Source organism: Lissotriton helveticus, chromosome 8 (assembly GCF_964261635.1).
Source record: "Lissotriton helveticus chromosome 8, aLisHel1.1, whole genome shotgun sequence".
In the NCBI taxonomy this organism is placed as follows: domain Eukaryota; kingdom Metazoa; phylum Chordata; class Amphibia; order Caudata; family Salamandridae; genus Lissotriton; species Lissotriton helveticus.
Genome location: NC_136069.1, coordinates 905,747,029 through 905,767,963, shown reverse-complemented (window position 1 = coordinate 905,767,963; position 20,935 = coordinate 905,747,029). Strand labels below are relative to the sequence as shown.

Here is a 20,935-nt window from a genome sequence, read left to right as displayed (position 1 = left end):
GGCAGGAGAAACTAAGGAGCATCTTAGAACGAGCTCGGTAGTTTGGGATACTTACCTGGAAAAGTGAATGTGCTTCTTAGGGAGCCTTCACAGCTGACAACTTTTGCTCTTGCCTGGGAGGTATGTTATGTAGGGATGTCACTTTAGAATTATTGTAGGAATAGACTAATCTTTTCTTCTCCATTGGAAAAGATGCAGTCGAGTTTTCCAGTGGGCACAGTCATTGCATGTCTAATGCTTCTCGAATTAACTTTGCTTTTTATTCTGAGTCGTCTGAGACTCTTTCTTAGGATTATGTTTGTATTAGTGCCAGTTTATTTCTTGAACCTCTTGCTGAGGTGCTTGTATGTCCAGTTATTTTTGGCTTTGTAATACATTTTTCAACTTTTCTTCGGAGTCAGTGGTCCTTCAGATTAAAATGTATTGATTTTGAGAATCTGTCAAAAGAGTATTGAATTTAAAGAACTTCCTTCACACAAGCAGACTAAAGAGACCCGTCGACCTGGGGATTCCTCGGAGTGGTAAGGTGAAAATCTAGGTGGGAATCCCAGCGTCATCAGTTTCTCAGGCCTTCAAGTAATAGTGTGCCTCTTTTATCAGTCTGACACTGAACAGGGGGAATGTTTGACGGTTCATTTGTTTGAGGCATTAGCAAATAACCTTATACTGTGGCTAGAAATGTTGGCGCTCAAATCACCAATCAGCATTAGATGCCTACAATCTTCACTTTCCATAATAGTGGAGATCATTTTTTTTTTAATAAATGAGAGTTATATGCATCAAGAGGTATATACGCATTTACAAACCGCAGAGAGTGTAAATTATCATGTTCTTCCTTATGATCTAGCTTAATTACCTGAGTTAAGTTAGAGGCATGGGGATAACTTTATATATCCATCTAAAACTTGTTCTGAGCAATATAGCAATACCTCCTTTCGGATGTCATCTGTTCACTAGGAGGGCAGGATGGCTCAGCACAATATAATCTTCAATGGACCAGTTCTTTATGATCCCAGACTCTTGTATGCAAATTGTGTCAGCATTCTGTTCTTTCAAGAATAACAATTTGTTTTTATTCGTGCTTAAGCCGGCTGCATTCCAAGAGATCAATTTAAGAACCTTGCTAGGAAGAGGTTTTGTGTCTTAGACCCAAGAATCTATTCGTTTTAAGAGCATCTGCTACCCAACTACATTTCTTATCTTCCTCATCTACAGACAGTGCTTGATTATTCTTTTTCTCCACAAGGAGGGAAACTCTCCTTACCCCTTGCCGAGGGAGACCTGCAGTATACTTTCTTTCTCCAGATGAGACAAGCCTTGTGGGGAGAGATCTGAATGGGCGGCAGTCTGCTGGTTATAAATTTCTTTTTTAGAGGCTATCTCCTCTTTGGGTACAAGAACATCAATACATTAGCATTGTAGTTTATCACTATTTGACATTATCAGATATCAAATCACCTTAGAATCTAGCTCCCCCATAATTGCTAGGTTTTTAACTTGAACCAGAGTGAGATCACTACTCTGGATCATTTGGAGGTCAGGAATTTCAGCTAAACAGCTCAATAGAAAAGATATATTCATATACTGCTCATGATCGAAGATAAAAGAAAAATCTAGAGAAAAATGTACAGAAGGTAAATGACTGACTTGGCAAAGTACCCCTGGCACAGTTCCAATAGGATTATAGATAACATTACTACCTAAAGAGGAGGCAAACAGTGCAGTATTGGGTTCAGGTTACACTGTGCCCCTGATGTAGAGCTTAGAACGGGTGTACTAACTCCTTCTGAAGTCGAGATTGGGGCACTAGTATTCAATAATAGTGATCAAGGTCCCCTTGAGATAGTTTCAACTTGACCTTCTTCCCTGTTTGCAACATATGAGTCAGAACTCAGAGACACATTTAAAATTAGATTGGGGTCAAATCATAGTTGTTTTGCTCTTTCTTTTATTTATCCTTCGATGTTTTTCCTTTGTTTCTCTTTTCTCCTTCTTCTTCCTGCAGACAAATTCACTTTTAGTTTTGATTTCACTTTCTTCTGATGAAGAATGTTCAGCTTTTGGTTCCTCTGTTACAAAATGTTCAGTTTGTTTAGCCCCTCTTTTTAAGAAAATGGGGAAAACCTTTTGTTCTGTATTTGTTTTTTCCTTCTCTGAGCGCTGAAAGGACAAAAATGCAGGAGTAAGAACAGAGTCCTCAGATTCAAAGAGCTGCTGTAGTGGGGGTATTGCATTTAATCAAATAAGTCTGCATTTTCTTTGCCTTTATGTTTTCTACTACAAAATAATCATCATATCCATTAGGATGGACGCATTCTGTCGCAATTTGCTGCTGAAAATGACGTTGAAAGAGTAGAACTACATGTTTAAGGTTCCTTCTTGAAGGTAACATATGGAAGATTTGTCCTGATGCATAGTGGAATAGAATTCCAGAATTGGGGGTTATTGTGTGGCTCCAAGTGTCCCAATGCAGTTACCGTTGCCAACGTTTTTTTTTCCTTCCCTCTGTGGTCTGGGCTCTTTTGATGTCCTTCAGCAACAACTGCGCCCCATGAACCTGCAAAAAAATAGGTGCTTTCCATTCAGGGATGGATTGGTACGGTGGGCACTCGGGCATTGGCCGAAGGGCCGGTGTCTCAGTGCCCTCTGTGGGCCATTTGCTTCCCCTTTCCTAGTCCACAGGGAGCACTGGACAGGGAAAGGAAAGCAGCCTCGCTGTGTGGCCATTCAGCGATGATCAGCTGTGGCCTCTCCTTCACCCCCGCCCTGCAAAGCAATCTCGCTGACCATGGGCTGGGGAGGGGTGACTGTGTGCAAGAATCGGCCTCCCGAGGGCCATGTGTTCCTCAGGCCATTGAGCCATTTTCACCTCAGTCCCCCTGGGGCCCAGGCAGACCTGAAGCAGTGTTTGCGTTAACACCTCGCCCACAGCCCTTCTCATTCAGGGCATAGTAGGCGAAGAAGAATGGGTCTCGCTGTGGGGGCCTGGTGATGTTGGGAACTGGCACCATCTTCACTCTAGCCTCCCCCACTCCCATGGATGGCAGCTGTGTTTTTTTACGTTATCCCCTCTCCTGCCAGGCCATTGTCCTGAGGCAATGAAGGGCTGAGTAATTTACAAATAGCTGGGGCCTCACTGTTGTTCAGGTGCTCCTGCGCTGGAGGGGTGGAGAATAATTTGGTAATAGAAAGGGGCCTCGCTGTTTTTCAGGTGCTTCTGCGCTGGAGGGCTGGGGAATAATTTTGTAATGGAAAGGGGCCTTGCTGTTTTTCAGGTGATCCTGCACTAGAGGGCTGGGGAATAATTTGGTAATGGAAAGGGGCCTAACTGTTTTCAGGTGCTCCTGTGCTGGAGAGCTGGGGAAAAATTTAGTAATAGATAGGGGCCTTGCTGTTTTACAGGTGCTCCTGCGCTGGAGGGCTGGGGAATAATTTGGTAATAGAAAGGGGCCTCGCTGTTTTTGAGGAGCTCCTGTGGTGGAAGGCTGAGGAATAATTTTGTAATAGAAAGGGGCCTCACTGCTTTTCAGGTGCTCTTGCACTGGAGGGCTGAGGAATCATTTTGAATTAGAAACGGGCCTCGCTGTTTTTCAGGTGATTCCGCGCTGGAGGGCTGAGGAATAATTTTGTAATAGAAAGGGGACTCACTGCTTTTCAGGTGCTTCTGCCCTGGAGGGCTGGGAAATAATAGTTTAAGAGAAAAGAGCCACGCTGATTTTCAGGTGCTCCTGCGCTGGAGGGGTGGGGAATAATTTTGTAATGGAAAGGGGCTTCGCTGTTTTTCAGGTGCTCCTGCGCTGGAGGGCTGGGGAATAATTTGGTAATGCAAAGGGGCCTCGCTGTTTTTCAGATGCTCCTGCGCTGGAGGGCTGGGGAATAATTTTGTAATGGAAAGGGGCCTCACTGTTTTTCAGGTGCTCCTGCGCTGGAGGGCTGAGGAATAATTTGGTAATAGAAAGGGGCCTCCCTGCTTTTCAGGTGCTCCTGCGCTGGGGGGCTGGGGAATAATTTGGTAATAGAAAGGGGCCTCGCTGGTTTCAGATACTCCTGCGCTGGAGGACAGGGGAATAATTTGGAAATAGAAAGGGGCCTCGCTGGTTTCAGATACTCCTGCGCTGGAGGACAGGGGAATAATTTGGTAATAGAAAGGGGCCTTGCTATTTTTCAGGTGATCCTGCCCTGGAGGGCTGGGGAATAATTTGGTAATAGAAAGGGGCCTCACTGTTTTATAGGTGCTTTTGTGCTGGAGGGCTGAGGAATAATTTTGTAAAAAAAGGGGTCTCGCTGCTTTTCAGGTGCTCCTGCGCTGGAGGGCTGAGGAATACTTTGGTAACAGAAAGGGGCCTTGCTGTTTTCCAGTTGCTTCTGCACTGGAGGGCTGGGGAATATTTTGGTAATAGAAAGGGGCCTCACTGCTTTTCAGGTGCTTCTGCCCTGGAGGTCTGGGGAATAATATTTTAAGAGAAAAGGGCCTCGCTGATTTTCAGGTGCTCCTGCGCTGGAGGGGTGGGGAATAATTTTGTAATAGAAAGGGGCCTCGCTGATTTTCAGGTGCTCCTGCGCTGGAGGGCTGGGGAATAATCTGGTAATAGAAAAGGACCTCACTGTTTTTCAGGTGCTCAGCTTGTATGACATTGCCCCTTGACACTGTGTCCTTCCCAAGCTCAATATACTCCCACTTACATTCATTGTGTGTTTCATGAAAGGGCAGGCCCGCGAAGGTGGGCCATGCCCCGCAAATGTGGGCCACGCCCCATGAATGGGGGGCACGCCCTGCAAATGTGGGCCATGCCCCACGAATGTGGGCCACGCCCCATGAACGTGGGCCACTTTTTTCGTTAGTGCCCATGCCAAATTGTGATCCCAATCCAACCCTGTTTCAGTTTGTATGTCAGTCATCTCTTAGTTGGATAAACAATTACCACAGCCAAACACAGATCCTTCCTGCCCCCAAGGATCCATTGAGAACCAGCCTAAGTCTGCTTGCTTACATCAGGGAACAGGAGAACCCTTTTAGGATAGCAAATAAAGTCATTGTTCTTAGCCACTGCTTTCAGTGTAACTTCTCTGCCTACGTCATCAAATAACTCTGATGTTATTGTGCCTGTTCTGGGTTAGCTGACCCAGAGCCTCTGCTGGAGGGCATAATGCAATATTAACCCTCACTTCCTATTATTTAGATGTAGAAATAAACTTTGTTTAATTAGACAACGTCTTGTTCCTACAGGTATGTACTTTTTAATAATTTTTCCAATCATATTGTTCTCCGTTTTGCTGCGTGCACAGTGTTTTCCATTTTGATTATCTTTGTTCTAATTGGATGATCTACAAGCCACAGAGTTTTGAAACTTAAAAAAGGTTGAGGTTGTTCCCTTGAGTTTTGATGCTTTTGTGTCAAGGCCCTGCTTTTTCCCTGTCTCTACTTGTGTCATTTTGTGCCCCAGATACTGTCACTGATTTTGCCTTGCATTTACCTAGCTGTCACTTTTTATTAATATTGGCACATTTTGTCTCACCCAGAGTCTTATCACATTTAGCCTAAGGTGTGGCGTTCATACTCATTGCTCCCTCTCTGTTGCTTTTTTGTAGCTTCCTTCAGTGACACTGGGGCACACCAACAATGCCTATCACCATGCGAGGAATCTAGAGAACACTTCTTGTTTTTGTCTTTTTTGCGGAGAACTGTAGAAACGGGTAATTCTTATGGTCAGACTCTTAGCATTGCCAGCTGGCAATGGTAGAAAACTTTCACTTGGGGTACACCTTTAGGTCGAAAGAGATACCTGGATGATCTTTGCCTTGCGCCATGGCTTCCTGATGCAAGTCCCCTCAACTCTTTCTCATGACACCAGTGACTGTGCAACCAGGAGGCATGTTGATGGCGAGTTAGTTAGACGAATACAGCACTCCATTTGCCACTCTTCCACCCCATTCCTTGCTCCATTGTTGTCCTTTTTATTGCCTTCGTTGCAGAGTGTCCATTGTCTCATTTGGTTTTCATCTTCCTCAGCAAACGAGCTACAGAGGCATCTTGCATACTCTCCATCCCATACTGAAATGATAACACAGAGGAGATACTGCTCACAGTGTGATCTGCGGGCTAATTTGACATCATCCTAAGCATTAAATGTAGAGCCACTGACTCACCTGCTATATACATCTAGTATAATGGGGTGACCCAGTGCCCCTCAGAACCTGGGTGTACAGGAATGTAGAGAATGTTGGTTCTGTCGGGTACAGAATTGATTCTCTGTTTACTAAATAATAAATGTAGAGGTACTTGTATAGCGCACGACTACCCGGAGGCCTCTCGGCGCTTGTACGAATACCGCTGAGGAACCCTTCCTGGCCTTTCCCTGTGAAGTGCCCATTCCTGGGCACCCCCAAGGTGAAGCCAGGAATCCTAGATTTGTTGGGGCCGTTGTGGATGTAGGAAGGTGGATATCTGACTATGGTTACCCCCAAACTTTTTGCCTAGTGTTTAGCTGGTTTTTTAATTAGTTGGCCTGGGATCCTGCTATTCAGGGCCCCAGGCTAATTGCTCTCTCCTTAAAATGGACTCCATGTACCTTAGGTACATACACAATTGGAACTGGTTCACCTTATTGGCCCCTGTAACAGTGTACCCCAGGTGCCCAGGGCATAGGTGCTTCCAAGGCCTACCAGGGGCTGCAGCACGTATTGTGCCACCCCTGGCCTGGCCTCCATATTTGACACAACTGGCTGATCACTCAGCTGGGGTAAGTCGGTGTAATCACCCCTTACTTAGGTATAGTATGCCTATATCTAACCTAAAATGGACACATATGTTCCTATCAGCCACTCCTATGGAAGGCCTCTTCAATCCTGGAGGCAGAGTGCTTGGAAATATGTGAGATGGTGCTCTGGCATGAGCTGAGCCTGTCTACAGCTTTCGGAACCAAGTCCTTTAGCTGTTCTATGATACTGCCATACCATATACTCAAGTGCATTATGAACCTCGCGGTTAAATGCTATCTTTGGTTTGGCTTTATCAAAACATGTCGAGTAAGGTGTCATACGAATTGGAATACTACCCCCTCGCCAGTTCTGGCGACGGGGGTAGCATTCCACCCTTCTAGAGGGACACGACATGTACCTAACCTGAACCCCGGTTAAAGTTAAACGTGAGCCTCAGCATCACAAAATGGATGCTGCCACCACAGACACAAGTCTGACCTCCTGCTGCTGGGAGTCCTTCCAGCGAGGGAGGCTTGGACAAAGGGTTTCCTGCCTTGGGAGGTGTTAGCACCACCCCAGACAGGATTTTGTGTATTGGGTAGGACAGGGCTGAATAGAATCAGACATGCCTGGGGCACACAAGGTGTCCCTGTGCATATGCCAGTTCAAACCGGTGCTGGGGCTCTCCAGCCCCAGTCTTGGCGCAAAGCTGGACAAAGGAAAGGGGGTGTAACCAACCCCCTTCCTGGTCCCACACAGAGGAGGGACCTAGCAGGTAATCCGGCCCCTAGATTTGGAATAAGAGTAGGAGCTGTGTCCCAAGACTTCAGATCATCCTGAACTCGACTTGAAACTAAGAAGAAAACTGGACTTTGACATTCTGCTGCACAGAAGACTGAAGAGAATCTCCCCCCTGTGGCCAAGGAGTGACCACCCTGTGAATACAGGCACCAACCAGCAACTCGACATCTGCTTTGCCGCCACCTCCCGCCGGAGCCCGAGCCCAGAGCCTGACAAGACCCAGACTCCCAGACATCTCAGAGCCCGATCCACAGTCCCTGAAAAGAAGAGACCCGTGGAGGCACCAAGAGACGTGGGACCGGCCATCTTGAAAGACCCCTGAGAAGCTGACTGCGCAGCACCCAAGGCACCCTCGATGCTGTGCTTTGGGGTTTGAGAAGCCCCACCACCGAGCAGCATTTGCATCGAAGATAAGCCCCCCAGCATCTCCACGATCTGCGTGGTGCCCTTTTGCACTTTGCCACTCGACGCGCCATCCCGGCCACTTGCCACGTGGCTAGCGGCCATCTTGGCGACAAAATCTACAAACTACACTCCTGGTCTGGTTGCTCCAGACTGGCCCTTGCTCCCCTGAAAAGGAGCACCCGCTCTGACCTTGCTGGTCCGAGTAATAAGCTTCTTCCACTTCCTGCGTGGCTTGCATTAGCCAAGGCCTGTTTGCTCCAATCAAGTTGCCGACACCGCCATTAGCTAGAGCCTTTGTGGGACAGCTTGTGATCGACTCCTGGACGTCCTTGACCTCTTCGTGTCCACGTGGCTGTGGAGACAAGCTGCACCTCTTCACCTGTTTGCACCCGACATCGCCTGGTTCCATCCTGGTTCCACGGTAGTCACTGGCTAGTGACTTTGAACATTGTCCCCTTGCTTTCAGGTCTTCACATCTTCAGATCCATCCTTGGATCCACCGGAACTCTCCTCGACGACCCGCCTGCAGCATCTTCATCTCCAGGCACCATCGACCTGCGTGACGAAACCCGACACGACTTGGCACCTGTGCACCCGCTTCCTGTGGGTGAGGTAACTCAGCAACGCCGGTGTTCCTACACTGGTACACACCTCTAGTGTCTAGCTCTAAAGTTTTGTCCTTCTAGGTCCATCGGAAGGTTCCTTAAACACTAACTTTGTAACTTTTACGCACCATTGACTTAACATTGGTGCATGCGTGCACTTTAAGCACTGCACCCGAGTCCCGCGGGCCTTTCCCAACTTCATCACTGCTAGTCCCGAACAGCTCCAGCGATTCCCCAGGCCCTAGGCCTCCTTCCTTTCCCATTGGTGGTTCTTATACCACTATTTTAGTATATGGTTTAAGTGGCCCCTAGGGCTCATCCATATTGTGCAACTTTTGTGTATTTAAACTGTGTTTTGTTTTAACGCATTTGCTTCTGTGCTCATAAAGAGTATAGGGGATATTTTGTAGTAAATAAATATATATATACACAATATATATCTGTGTGGTGTCCTTTCATTTGGTATTCAAGGGGATTGTGTATAGTAAAACAGCTTGCTTCACATGCCTTTACAGAGTTTAGCCTAAGACTGCTTTGTCCACGCTACTAGGATAGCTGGTCTATAAGGTTGACTTACAACCAATCATCATAAGGGTTGCTTGGCATGGTACAAGGTGATCACTAGAACTAGTGAGCATCATATACCAGGCCAACTTCTCACAGTGGAGATTAGGCAAGCTATTGCCCAGAGTTGCAAAGTGGGGCTTATGATTAGAATAGGCACCGATGCGAGAATTATCAGGTCCGAGGAAATTGAGCCCAAGACCTGCCGAAATGGGAATTGAACGCTGGTTCCGGGCCAGACTTCTGCATCAGGGTCTGCCGCTCTAACCATTGAGCCACACTTCCAATCAAGATTAAAAAAACAGTACTCAAACTTTTAAGTAATAATCAAAGAAAATGAAAGCGAATAAAAGACAAAGAACATGAATCAAATAACACAGCAAAATCAAATTAATCAAAGTCTACATTTAGGGATAAAACGTCAAAGTTCATGAACATATAATTTGTTCCAACGGCGCAAGTGATATGGTGAAAAAAAGTGCAAAAAAGTGCTAAATGTGAACAAGATATATACAGTGCTGTACGAACTGTTAGAACTGGTCATTCAAAGGACCTCCATCGCTAGGTACATAAAGCTCCGTGCCGCTTGGGATTTATAATTTCCATTTCACGTGCCTCGGAGAGAGTAGGGTCTGGACTATCACAAGCACATCGACGTTTTGACCCAATAAGGTGCGTGATTGAATAATAGGGACGGAGGGTATTCCTCAGGACAAGGCGATACAAGGGACAGCCGAAATTCATGAAAGAAAGGTCTTCAGGGTTTGGTCCACTGTGGGTTGAACTCAAAGAAAGGTCCTTGATGGTGATAAATCGCATCAATGGGGCAGAATAGTTCTGTAGCTCTCTGACGCTGCTCTGGAAATGAAAGCATGCGCCTGGAGAGGAAGCTGAAATAAATAGCATTCAGCTTGTCACAGCTACACGTAGACTTTGATTGATTTGATTTTGGTGTGTTGTTTCATTCATGTTCTTTGTCTTTTATTCTCTTTCATTTTCTTTGATTATTACTTAAAAGTTTGAGTACTGTTTTTTGTTCTTGATTGGTTATTATTTAGTAAATCGAGAATCAATTCTGTACCCGACAGAACCAACATTCTCCACATTCACCTGCTGTATAGGCCAAAGAGACACCTACAAAATGCCCTGGAACACTTGGGTCAGCTAGGAAAGAGAGACAGTGCTAGTATACCTAGTATCTGCATCTCAAGGAAGGGTGGGTTGCTCCACCCGCTCTAATGAAAATATTTAATGCAGATGCCTTTCTTTTATTATCTCATGTTCTCTCAGAGGTACATTTCACCAGATAGAACATCATCTTTTCTTTTGAATTGCATCTGGATGCGATTTCCAATTATGTTGATTATAAAATTTGGATTGTGAGGTGGAATGTTTAAGAATAACCAGGGTAAAAGATCAAAGCAATTCATAGACTTTCCTTTCATCATAAGTCATGATACATTGAGAAGAGCCTCCCTTTCCATTATACTGATCATTTTTTGTTTTCTTTTTCCAGGTTCACATGATTCTTTCAGCTTTTGGGTGGATGAAAAGTCTCCTGTTGGACCTGACCAAGCCATGTCAATTAAACGGTTAGCGAGAATTTCTTTGGTGAAGAAATTGATGAAAAAATGGTCTGTCACTCAAAGCTTGACCTTCAAGGAACAACTTGAATCAGGAATACGGTACTTTGATCTACGTGTGTCTTCCAAACCAGGCGAACCAGGGCATGAGGTTTATTTTATCCACGGGTTGTTTGGGATCAAGGTGTGGGAAGGATTACTGGAAATGAACAAATTCCTAGTCCATCACAAAAAAGAAGTAGTGTTTTTGGATTTTAACCATTTTTATGCAATGAACTATGAACATCATGCACACCTCATCAGTATGCTGCAAGAAATATTTGGAGCAAAACTTTGTGAAATAGCCTGTGTAGAAAATGTGACACTCGAATATGCATGGGAAAGGAACTATCAGGTACGTACATTAAAGAGGTAAATGTATACACGGATGGGAAAGCAAGAGGTTGCTAATTATAATAAGAAGGTGTGTCATAAATGCGACAGTTTACTTACAGCAGTATGTTGACATAAATAACCCACTCTTAAGAATCATACTTGCCTTATAATGTATCAGATGCTTACTACAACAGTAAAGTGTAAAACCTCCTTAGATGTATTTGCAGTGTGAACTTTTTTTTCTGCAGAATGGCTCCTTCGAGTTCAGCACTTGTGCAGAGATATGCCAAGCTGTGCATGTCACTAGTTCAAAGCAAGGCCAGACCAGCTTTTCATCCTTCTGTGCTCAGAAAATAGAATACCATTAAATTGCGTAAAAGTAACACCTGTTTTTTTTTTTTTTTTACAAAAACAGCACTTAATAAGCAAAGGTGTGGTACGGTTCTTTATTGGACTCCAGATAACGTAACTGTACCTGGAAGAGAGGACAGATGTTACCTTTAACTTATTTTAAATATATTTTCTTGACTCTTAGTTGCATGCAGTAACGCACATCATATTTTAATTAGTCATTCTTAAATGTGCATGCAAAGATGCAGAACTCCTAGGGATATTTGTGACATGTTATAAATTACCTCCCCGCATTCTTCATCAATAGTGAAGGGTGCAAAATGCATATATGAAGAAGGAATTGGGAAAATACGTTTTCACATGGGAGTGTTGTGGATGTAGACAACACACAAGTGGTGAATATCCACAAAGTTTAATATTCACAAACATTTGCAATACTTTTTTTGCACACTTAAAGCACTTTACACTAATTAGGAGTAAATGAAAGAGGGTAATGTGACTTCACAGTTTTATTTAGGACGTCTGAACAGTACAAGTACACTATAGAGCACAACTGCTAAACTTAGATTGATATTCCATATGTTAATGCTGTGGAGGAATTGAAATCTTACCTGTGGTGCATAGGTTTGATACCAATACACTGTTTTAATGACATGCCTTTTTGGTTTTATGTCAAAAGAGGAGGAATATTTGAAATACTAGATAGAGGATTACCCAATTGGAACCAGGGGCCAGACACCTCTGCTCCCCCCAACCCAGATAGATACACCTATAGTGCGGAGCAATTAAAATAGCTAAACTCAGTCTATAGACCGAACTGAAACCCCTTTATTAGCCCTAGTAGCCTAGTCTCCAGTTGTGAGCACTGCACATTAAAGCTCTGGTCACACTTACTTACCTCTCCCTCCGCTCACCCGTCGGTTAAACAAATTGGGAGACAGCCATGACAACGCGGGCTTTACACCGCGCTGCCATTACGACGCTGCCATCACAATGCAAGTCGTTACAACGACTTGCACTGGATGGCGCTAGATACTAAGGAATAGTAGATTTACTATTCCAACACCTTCCCTACTGTTGCGTAGGCGGGAGTTGGAATAGTAAATCATACTATTCCAAAATCCAGTGCCTACAGTGCAAGTCGTTGTAACGACTTGCGTTGTAATGGATGCGTCGTAATGGCAGCGAGGTGTAAAAGCCCGCGTTGTCATGACGTACATCCAACAAATTATATTGCTACTGCCTAACTGCAGGTCCTTGCCTAAACACGCTACAGAGCTGTTTATGCTTTTAATGGACGAAAGCTCCGATGTTTTATTCCTCACTGAGACTTGGACGAACGCGGGCTCTGACCCCGACATCGTCCAAACTCTCCCTTCTGACTATGCTTTGCAAAGGCTGGACAGGAATTCAGGCAAAGGAGAAGGGATTGCTACCATCTATAAAAATCACCTCATTTGCCGAACCTGCGAGATCCCTTTGCTTGACTGTGAGAACCTCCATTTCTCAATAGGATTCTCACCCACACTCTCCCTCTCCGGTATTTTAGTTTATCGAACCCCCGGACCCATGGGTCAATTTCATAAATCATTACCAGAAATAGTTGCAGAATTAGCAAGCACTGCCTCGAATTCTATTCTTCTAGGCGATTTTAACATTCATTTCGAGGATTCTACTTCAACTTCCGCAACTGAGCCCTCCCATGATCTTGCAGCTCTCCAACTCATACATAGAGTTTCTCCTGCAACACACAGAAAAGGACACCTCTGTAGAGGAGTTACTCTGTCAGGAACCAATTCCCATTCCTTGGTCGGACCATTCCTTGATTTCCTTCTGTTGGTCCCCCTCCCAAGTCACCCCTCTGACCCGGCAAACTCAAATTACAACACAGAGATGGTCGAAACATTCTTTAGAGAAGTGGGTCTCTGCGCTAGAAAAGTCTAAGCCATCCTCACACCCCGACCCCATACTAGCCAACACACGATTTAATAACTGGATTGAGGAGACACTAGACCAGGTCCTCCCAAAGAAGACCACCCAGGCGCGTGTTGGATCCAAAAGAACGGCCTGGTACACCCCCAAACTTCGAGAACTCAAGCAGAAATGCAAAAAAACTGAGAAAACGTGGAGAAAAAAGTTTTCCCCAAGTAAGAAAAAGGACTACAGGGAGGCCATTAAAGCTTACAAGATAGAAATTAAAAAGGCTCAATCCTGCTATTACGAGGAAAAAATCTCCCTGGCAGCCAACTACCCTCGTAAAACATTTCGCATCGTGAAGAAATTCCAGAAAGCCCCCACTCCCCTTGATTCTCTTGAAGCAACAGATCGCCGTTGCATCGAACTTGCTGAGTACTTTTATAACAAGATTCAAACATTATGTTGTGCCTTTACCTCGACGGACTATTATACTGGTCCCCATCCAGAGGTTGTTAGTTCTTGGAGTTGAGAACAACCACTGGAAGCTTTCCCCCTAATTAATGATGATACTCTCCAGATAACCTCGGCACTCGTAAAAAGTGGTTCACCCAGTGACCCGGCCCCACCCAAAATCTTGAAATTTGTGGCTGAATCAGTTAGTCCTTCTATTTTGGACCTGATTAAATCCTCACTATCTGCCGGCGTGGTCCCTCCGCTATGGAAAAAATCTATGGTGAAACCCCTATTGAAAAAACCTAGCCTCGACCCTGATTGCCTTGGTAATTACCAGCCCATCTCACTCCTTCCAGGGATCAGCAAAATTGCGGAGAAGCATGTCAACTCAGTGCTATCAAGACACCTAGAGGCTTCTAATCTTCTGCATTCCTCTCAAACGGGCTTTCCCTCGGGTCAAGGAACAGTAACGGCCCTACTAGCAGTCGTCAAAGACTCCAGGAGAATCATCTACGCAGGAGGCTCTTTGGCTGTGATTCTGTTAGACATTAGTGCAGCCTTTGATATGGTTACCCACCGTATCCTGGTCGAACGACTCAGAAGCCTGGGTGTGTCGGGAGCTGCTCTGACCTGGCTGCAATTATTCCTGGAGGATAGATCCTTCCAGTCTTTGAGGGAGAGGCTATCTCAGACCCACTGCCTCTTCACTGTGGGGTCCTGCATGGGTTGTCTCTTTTTTAATGCATATATGACCCCTCTTGCCAACATCTTTCTTCCTTTTGGGGTGCATATTGTCACTTATGCAGACGACACCCAATTGGTTGTCGCTCTGAACCATGCTGACAAAGCCTCCATCCGTCTCCGACCTTGCCTCGAAGATGTAACAAGATGGATGAAACAATCTCACCTCAAATTGAACGGTAATAAGACCGAGCTTATGCTCCTCAGCAATCCCTCTCTTTTTGAGGCTGACACTATGTGGCCAGTGTGCATGGACCCTGTGCCCACCCCTAAGCCAGAGATAAAGAGCTTAGGTTTCTGGCTTGACTCAGACCTCAGCTTCAAAACCCAAGCCAGGGAGGTTGTGTCGTCTTGCTTTGGTATGCTAAAAATGCTCCGCAAAGTGCTCCCTCTGCTACCATTTTCAGCAAGAAAGCTTATGATCCAGGTGATTATTTTGTCGCGCCTGGACTACTGAAACGCCCTTTATTTGGGCGCCCCATGTTCAGTCTTGGCAAAACTTCAAACTGTGCAGAATTGTGCCGCAAGGATTCTGCTGGGGATCCCGAGGTGGCATTCGGCTAAACCAGCCTTGAAGTCTCTCCATTGGCTCCCAGTCCAGGAGAGAGTCTTTTTTTAAGGCCTTGTGTATTACCCACAAGTTGATCAGTGGGAAAGGACCAGCCATCATATCCTCTCTGGTCCAGCCCTATCGATCTAACAGACCGCTGCGCTCAGACGAGCTCCACCTGGCTTCGATTCCCAGAATAAAGAGGGCTAGAAGTGGTGGTTGGCTCTTCTCTTATAATGCTGCCAAACTCTGGAACTCCTTCCCTCTTCAGATACGAAAGGAACCCAGTCATCTGGCCTTCCGTAAGACTCTGGAAACATGGCGCTTCCCCAAATAATCATGAAGTAGTTTTAGCTGCACTGCTCAGCGTTGGGATGCCTCTGGGTAGCCATGGGCTTTACAAATGTTGTTTCATTCATTTATTCATTCTTTAGGCACCTATCTGTCGGATTGGGAGAATTCTGCCCTCGTTAAATTAAGCTCCCTTGTCAGTGGGAGCTTCCTCTACTCAGGCAATGTCTTGGGGAGCAAGACTATAAATTTTAATTTAAATATTTTTTTAATTCGCATTTTATTACTATTCCGTCCTACCCATGGACACGTATGAATGCTCTGACATGAACTTGTTCTTTTATGGAAATACTATCTTCCCCATCCTGATTGGCCAGTGATTTCAGTTTACAATATAACACGGTTTATGCTGGGTCTAAAGTGCTAGAGGAAGAGTGGGGATAAATGGTGAGGAATCAATGCAGAAACCCAGAAGAAATTGACTAAGATATTCCCTGGAATAAAGACCAAGATATTTGCATTTCATTGCCAGATGCTTCCAGCCCCTGATGATGGGAAAGGGGTATAAGTGGATACCCCAAATAATCAGAATACTGGCTTTCTATTGAAATGTTAGTTATTTCTTATGAGTTAAGGTTCGTGGACATCTGGACGGATGGCAGGAAAGCATTATTCAGATGTAAGTGAGTGGGATATATTCTGCCATCTCATGCCTGCCACTTCTCGCCAAGCTGATTGAAAAGATCATGAATGAGCAATTGGTCAAATATGTACAGGTCAATATTTTGCTGGATTCCACCTAGTTCGGTTTCAGGGCTGGTCACTGTACTGGATCTGCTCTTTAAAGGCCATGGAAGAAATCTGGAGTTCTCTCGACAATGGTGGCAGGGCGGCTATGATCCTGCTCGACCTGTCCGCAGCCTTCAATATGGTAAAACACAGGCTGCTGATGGATAGGATGAGCAGCATAGGGGTGACGTCTGAGGCTTGGAAGCGGCTGGACTCTTTCCTAAAAGACGTGTTCAATCGGTTCGTCTAGGAGATTTTTCTTCCAAGAAATTATTTCTGCCTTGTGGTGTACCTCAGGGGTCAGCTATAATGCCCACACTTCTTAATATGTATGTTTATATTGGCAGACCTTATCAGATCCTTCGGCTTGCCCCAGTATTGGAACTTTCATAGATTCCCATGCTTTGTATCATTCCCCGTCGTCGGACTGGGAGTCTCGGTAATAAAAAATATCATAGTAGTAGGTACAAAAGAGAAAGAAAAGGCCTAGGCCTCATTCCCTTTTGTAACATATCAGCCTCTTTTTGTAAAAGAGACCAAACTCTAGGCGACAGCCAATCAGAAGAGCCTCACCCTTAGAACCTTCCTGAAGGAACCTCAGAGCCTCAGATTTTCTACCGCACGTTGTGCTAGGGAGTCTCCATTGAGCTCTGCTCTATTTCTACTCTTTTAAACCCATTTCTACAGATATTTCTTCAGGATTTTCTTCAGTTTTTCTTCAGGACACTCTTCTTCTTCAAAATGTCTGAGGTTGAGAAGAAAAAAGCCCTTTTCAAGCCCTGTTCCACCTGTGGGAAGAAAAGGCTGTTTGTGGAAGACAAACACAAGGATTGCATCTACTGCCTGTATCCAGATCACAGGGCAGAGGAATGTAAGATTTGTCGCACTCTCTCCACCAAGACCTTGAGAGATCGTGCTGGAAGGCTACTTACATGGTTGCAGAAGCAGAAGGAAAGGAAACATGGAGTTTCCAGTGATGAGGAGGAATCTGCGTCTTGTGCTTCCTCTAAAAGGTCAGTGAAAAGGGGTAGAGGTTCCCCATCTTCCTCTGTTGGGCGCCCCTCTAAGGCTTCAAAGAAGACCCCCAGGGAGTCTGATGGCCGGGGTTCAGGAGGTTCCCCCCACCGCAGTGGGTCGGGCAAGGCAGAACTGGTTTCGCCTCCTAAGGGTGAGAAGACAGACCCAGCTTTCAAAAGACCCTCTTCACACTCTTCAGAGAGGAGTTCCAAGTCCTCTACGACGAAGACTTTGTCGACGGTGGCTCCGTCGACGACAACAATGAAAACCAAGATCCAATTGGTCCCGTCGACGGGCTCGTCGACGGGAACGTCGACGACGAAGGCTTCGTCGTCGGTTAAGAAGACCTCGACGACGGCGGCGTCGACGGGAAGTATGCCGACGGCATCGTCGACGACGGCGAAGACATCGTCGACGAAGAAACCATCGTCGTCGACGACAGTGTCGACGACGGCATTACCGACGACGACGTCGTCGACGATTTCGACGACGGTCATGTCGTCGACGAGTGCTTCGACGACGACAACAATTTCTACATCGACGGCGGGCTCGTCGTCGGTGGCGTCGACGACGACATCTACTATTCCTATCTCGTCGACGAGGATTTCACCAGCGTCGACGGCCCAACCAACGATACTGGCTGCAGAGAGGAGGGTAACAATCTCTCTCACAAGGATCACGCCTGAAATGACGTCCCCAAGGAGGGTGACCTCATTACCCCCAACGACGTTGCTAGACCAGGACTACTCTGAGGGAGACGGTCAGGATAGCTTTGAGTATGCAAATAGCCCATCTCAGCTTCTCATTAAAAGTCAAGACACGGACTCAGAGGGGGCATATGAACAAGGTGGAGGTGACTACCCACAAACAGACCACTTAATGGACTGTGAATCACAAGGCATGGTTTCAGTACCGACGTCCTTCCTGCATGACCTGCACAAGATGTTGCAAGACTATAAGTCCAAGGCCGAGCGTCCAGCGCCGAGGAGGTCTACTCCGTCAACACCAGTGAAGGACCACTCTTCAAGTGTCCCTCAGGCCCATCCAGTGCAGACTCCTCCTCGACCACAGCGGCCAGTGCCCCAGACTGCGTCTGGAACAGCGGAGGATCCGGATGAGGATCATGATAATGATACGGATGCGTCATCCGGTGATAATCAGGACTCGGATCAGGAAGGGGATGAATACAATGACTACATCATCCCGGATCCAGCGTCGCCCCACCAGGACCTAGGTGACTCTCCTCCTGTTGACATTGGCAGTTTTCACCAACTGATGGAACGTGCAGCCGGCCGATTTAAGTTGGTATTGCCTGCGGAAACCACAGACTGTTTCTTGTATGATTTTAAAGACACTCTCCGCAAGACTACGAGGTCCATTCCGATTGTGGAACATCTATGGAAGGAGGGTTTGAAATCCATGAAAAACCCAGCGACGGTGGTCCCTGTGCTACCGCGCCTTGATAAAAAGTATAAAGCGCCGGATGATGCACCGGCTGCCCTGACAGGTCATCCCAAACCGGACTCTGTCATCTCCCAAGCGGCGCAAAGGAAGTCACGGAACCCTTCTGCTCCCTTGACAGCACCTCCTGACAAGGATGGACGACGGATGGATAACACAGGCAAGAGATTTTCATCCATTGCTAGCCTTCTGGTTCGCGCTGCCAATGCTTTGGCAATATTGGGGCGATATGATCGCCAGTTATGGTGCGATATAGCTCCCTACTTGGATCAGCTTCCACCGGAAAGCGGGCTGGAAGCCAAGAAAACCTTGCAAGAAGGTGAAGCGGTCTCCATGGAGATAATAGATTGTGCCATGGACATTGCCACAACGTCCTTTAGGGCTTTGGCAGGAGCAGCAGTACTAAGACGCCAAGGGTGGCTAAAAGCGACTTGGTTTCGGCCAGAAATCCAAACCAAGGTTCTTGATCTACCTTTTGATGGCGAGGCACTCTTCGGCAAATTGATCGACGAAACGCTGCAAGACATCAAGAAGGACACGGAATTAGCTAGATCGCTGGGAACACTCCAGTACCGCAAAACTCCTTTTAGGGGCACAAGAGGCAGAGGTGGCACCTATAGAGGCGCATACCAACAACAGCGCTATTCTTCCAACACCTCTGGGTACCAGCCGAATCGCCAGTCATACCAACAAAGACAGGGCCAGTCCTCTGGTTATTCACGGCCTTACAACAAAGGCAAGCAAACTGCCCGTGGACGAGACTCGTCCAAACGCCAATAGCGGCCTGCTGGCTCTGCCTACTGCTCCCTCCTCCGAGAGATCATCAGTTGGAGGCAGGGTGTCAAAATTCCTTCTGAACTGGTCCCAAATTACATCGGACCGTTGGGTGCTCAATATCATCAGACGGGGACATACTTTGGAGTTTACGGAAGTCCCTCCACCCAGATCCCCATCAGCCATCCCTTCCAAACATCTGCATCTCCTGCGACGAGAAGTACAACAAATGCTCCGCAAAGGAGCGATAGAGCCGGTCCCCTCCAATCAACAGGGCCACGGTTTCTATTCCAGGTTCTTCCTGGTGAGGAAAACGCAGGAGAAGTGGCGTCCCATCCTGGACCTCAGGGAGCTAAATGCCTATCTCATCTCCTTATCCTTCAGGATGGTATCCCTACAGGACGTTTTGAAAATGGTCAACCCGGGGGATTATATGGCCACACTCGATCTGGAGGATGCGTACTTCCATATCCCGATTCACCCAGCGCACAGAAGGTTCCTACGCTTCACAGTAGCCAAGAGCCATTTTCAGTTCAGAGTCTTGCCGTTCGGCCTTCGCTCTGCTCCAAGGATTTTTACGAAGGTGCTGGCACCTGTAGCAGCATTTCTGCGCAAACACCACTTCCAGGTCTTCCCTTACCTGGACGATTGGTTACTAAAGGCCCCGACCAGAGCATTAGCGCAGGACGCGGTGCAGGCTTGCACCACTCTGTTCCAAAATCTGGGTCTCACCTTGAACATGGAGAAATCCACGCTGCTGCCGTCACGGACAGCACGGTTCTTGGGAGCGCTGTTGGATTCGCGGCTCTCAAAGGCATTTCCTACTCGAGAAAGGGTACAGAAACTGCAAAGATTAGCAGGAAGCCTTCAAAGAAAAAAGTGTCTTTCTGTCCGCAGCTACAAGTCGCTGTTGTTGGTGATGTCATCTTGTATACCCCTGATCCCGCACTGCAGGCTACGGATGCGCCCCCTGCAGGAGCAACTGGACCTCCAGTGGCAGCAAGTGCAGGGATCGTTCGACGACAAAGTAATGGTCACTCGAGAGATGAAGGAGGCAGTGCTTTGGTGGTCGAATCCACAGAACTTATGCCAAGGTCTATCCTTCGCAAGCGTTCCATCACCTCACATACTGACGACGGATGCGTCATTGGAGGGATGGGGAGCGTTGATGCAGGACCTGCAAGTCAGCGGCCATTGGTCTCCAAGCGACCAAAAGCTACACATCAACCTGTTGGAGCTGAGAGCGATCAGGCTAGCCCTTCAAGCCTTTCTTCCGCGTCTCCAGGGTTCACAGGTGCTAGTCAGGACGGACAACACCACGGCTATGCATTATGTGAACAAGGAAGGAGGGACGAGGTCACTCCCCTTGTCGCGAGAGGCTCAACAGATTCTGGAATGGACTATTCTTCACGGAATTTCTCTAAAGGCAGAGCACTTACCAGGAGTGCTCAACGAGGGCGCAGACAGGCTGAGCAGGCTCGCCTCAGTCAGTCACGAGTGGGAGCTGAAACAACAAGTGATAGATCTACTCTTTCAAAAATGGGGCACACCAGAGGTGG

At 46.6% G+C, this 20,935-nt stretch overlaps 1 protein-coding gene across 2 annotated transcripts in view; it reads left to right on the top strand.

The window, feature by feature from the left end:
- The window catches only part of PLCXD2 (phosphatidylinositol specific phospholipase C X domain containing 2), a 213,244-nt gene that overhangs the window by 144,511 nt on the left and 47,798 nt on the right, over window positions 1-20,935 (top strand). For both annotated transcript variants that reach the window (XR_013599890.1, XM_078657709.1), the window contains exon 2: window positions 10,591-11,051. Coding sequence is in view for 1 of the 2 variants with exons in the window: in XM_078657709.1 (XP_078513835.1) it covers window positions 10,591-11,051 (461 nt within the window). In the remaining variant the exon portion in view is untranslated. The remainder of the gene's footprint in view (window positions 1-10,590; window positions 11,052-20,935) is intronic.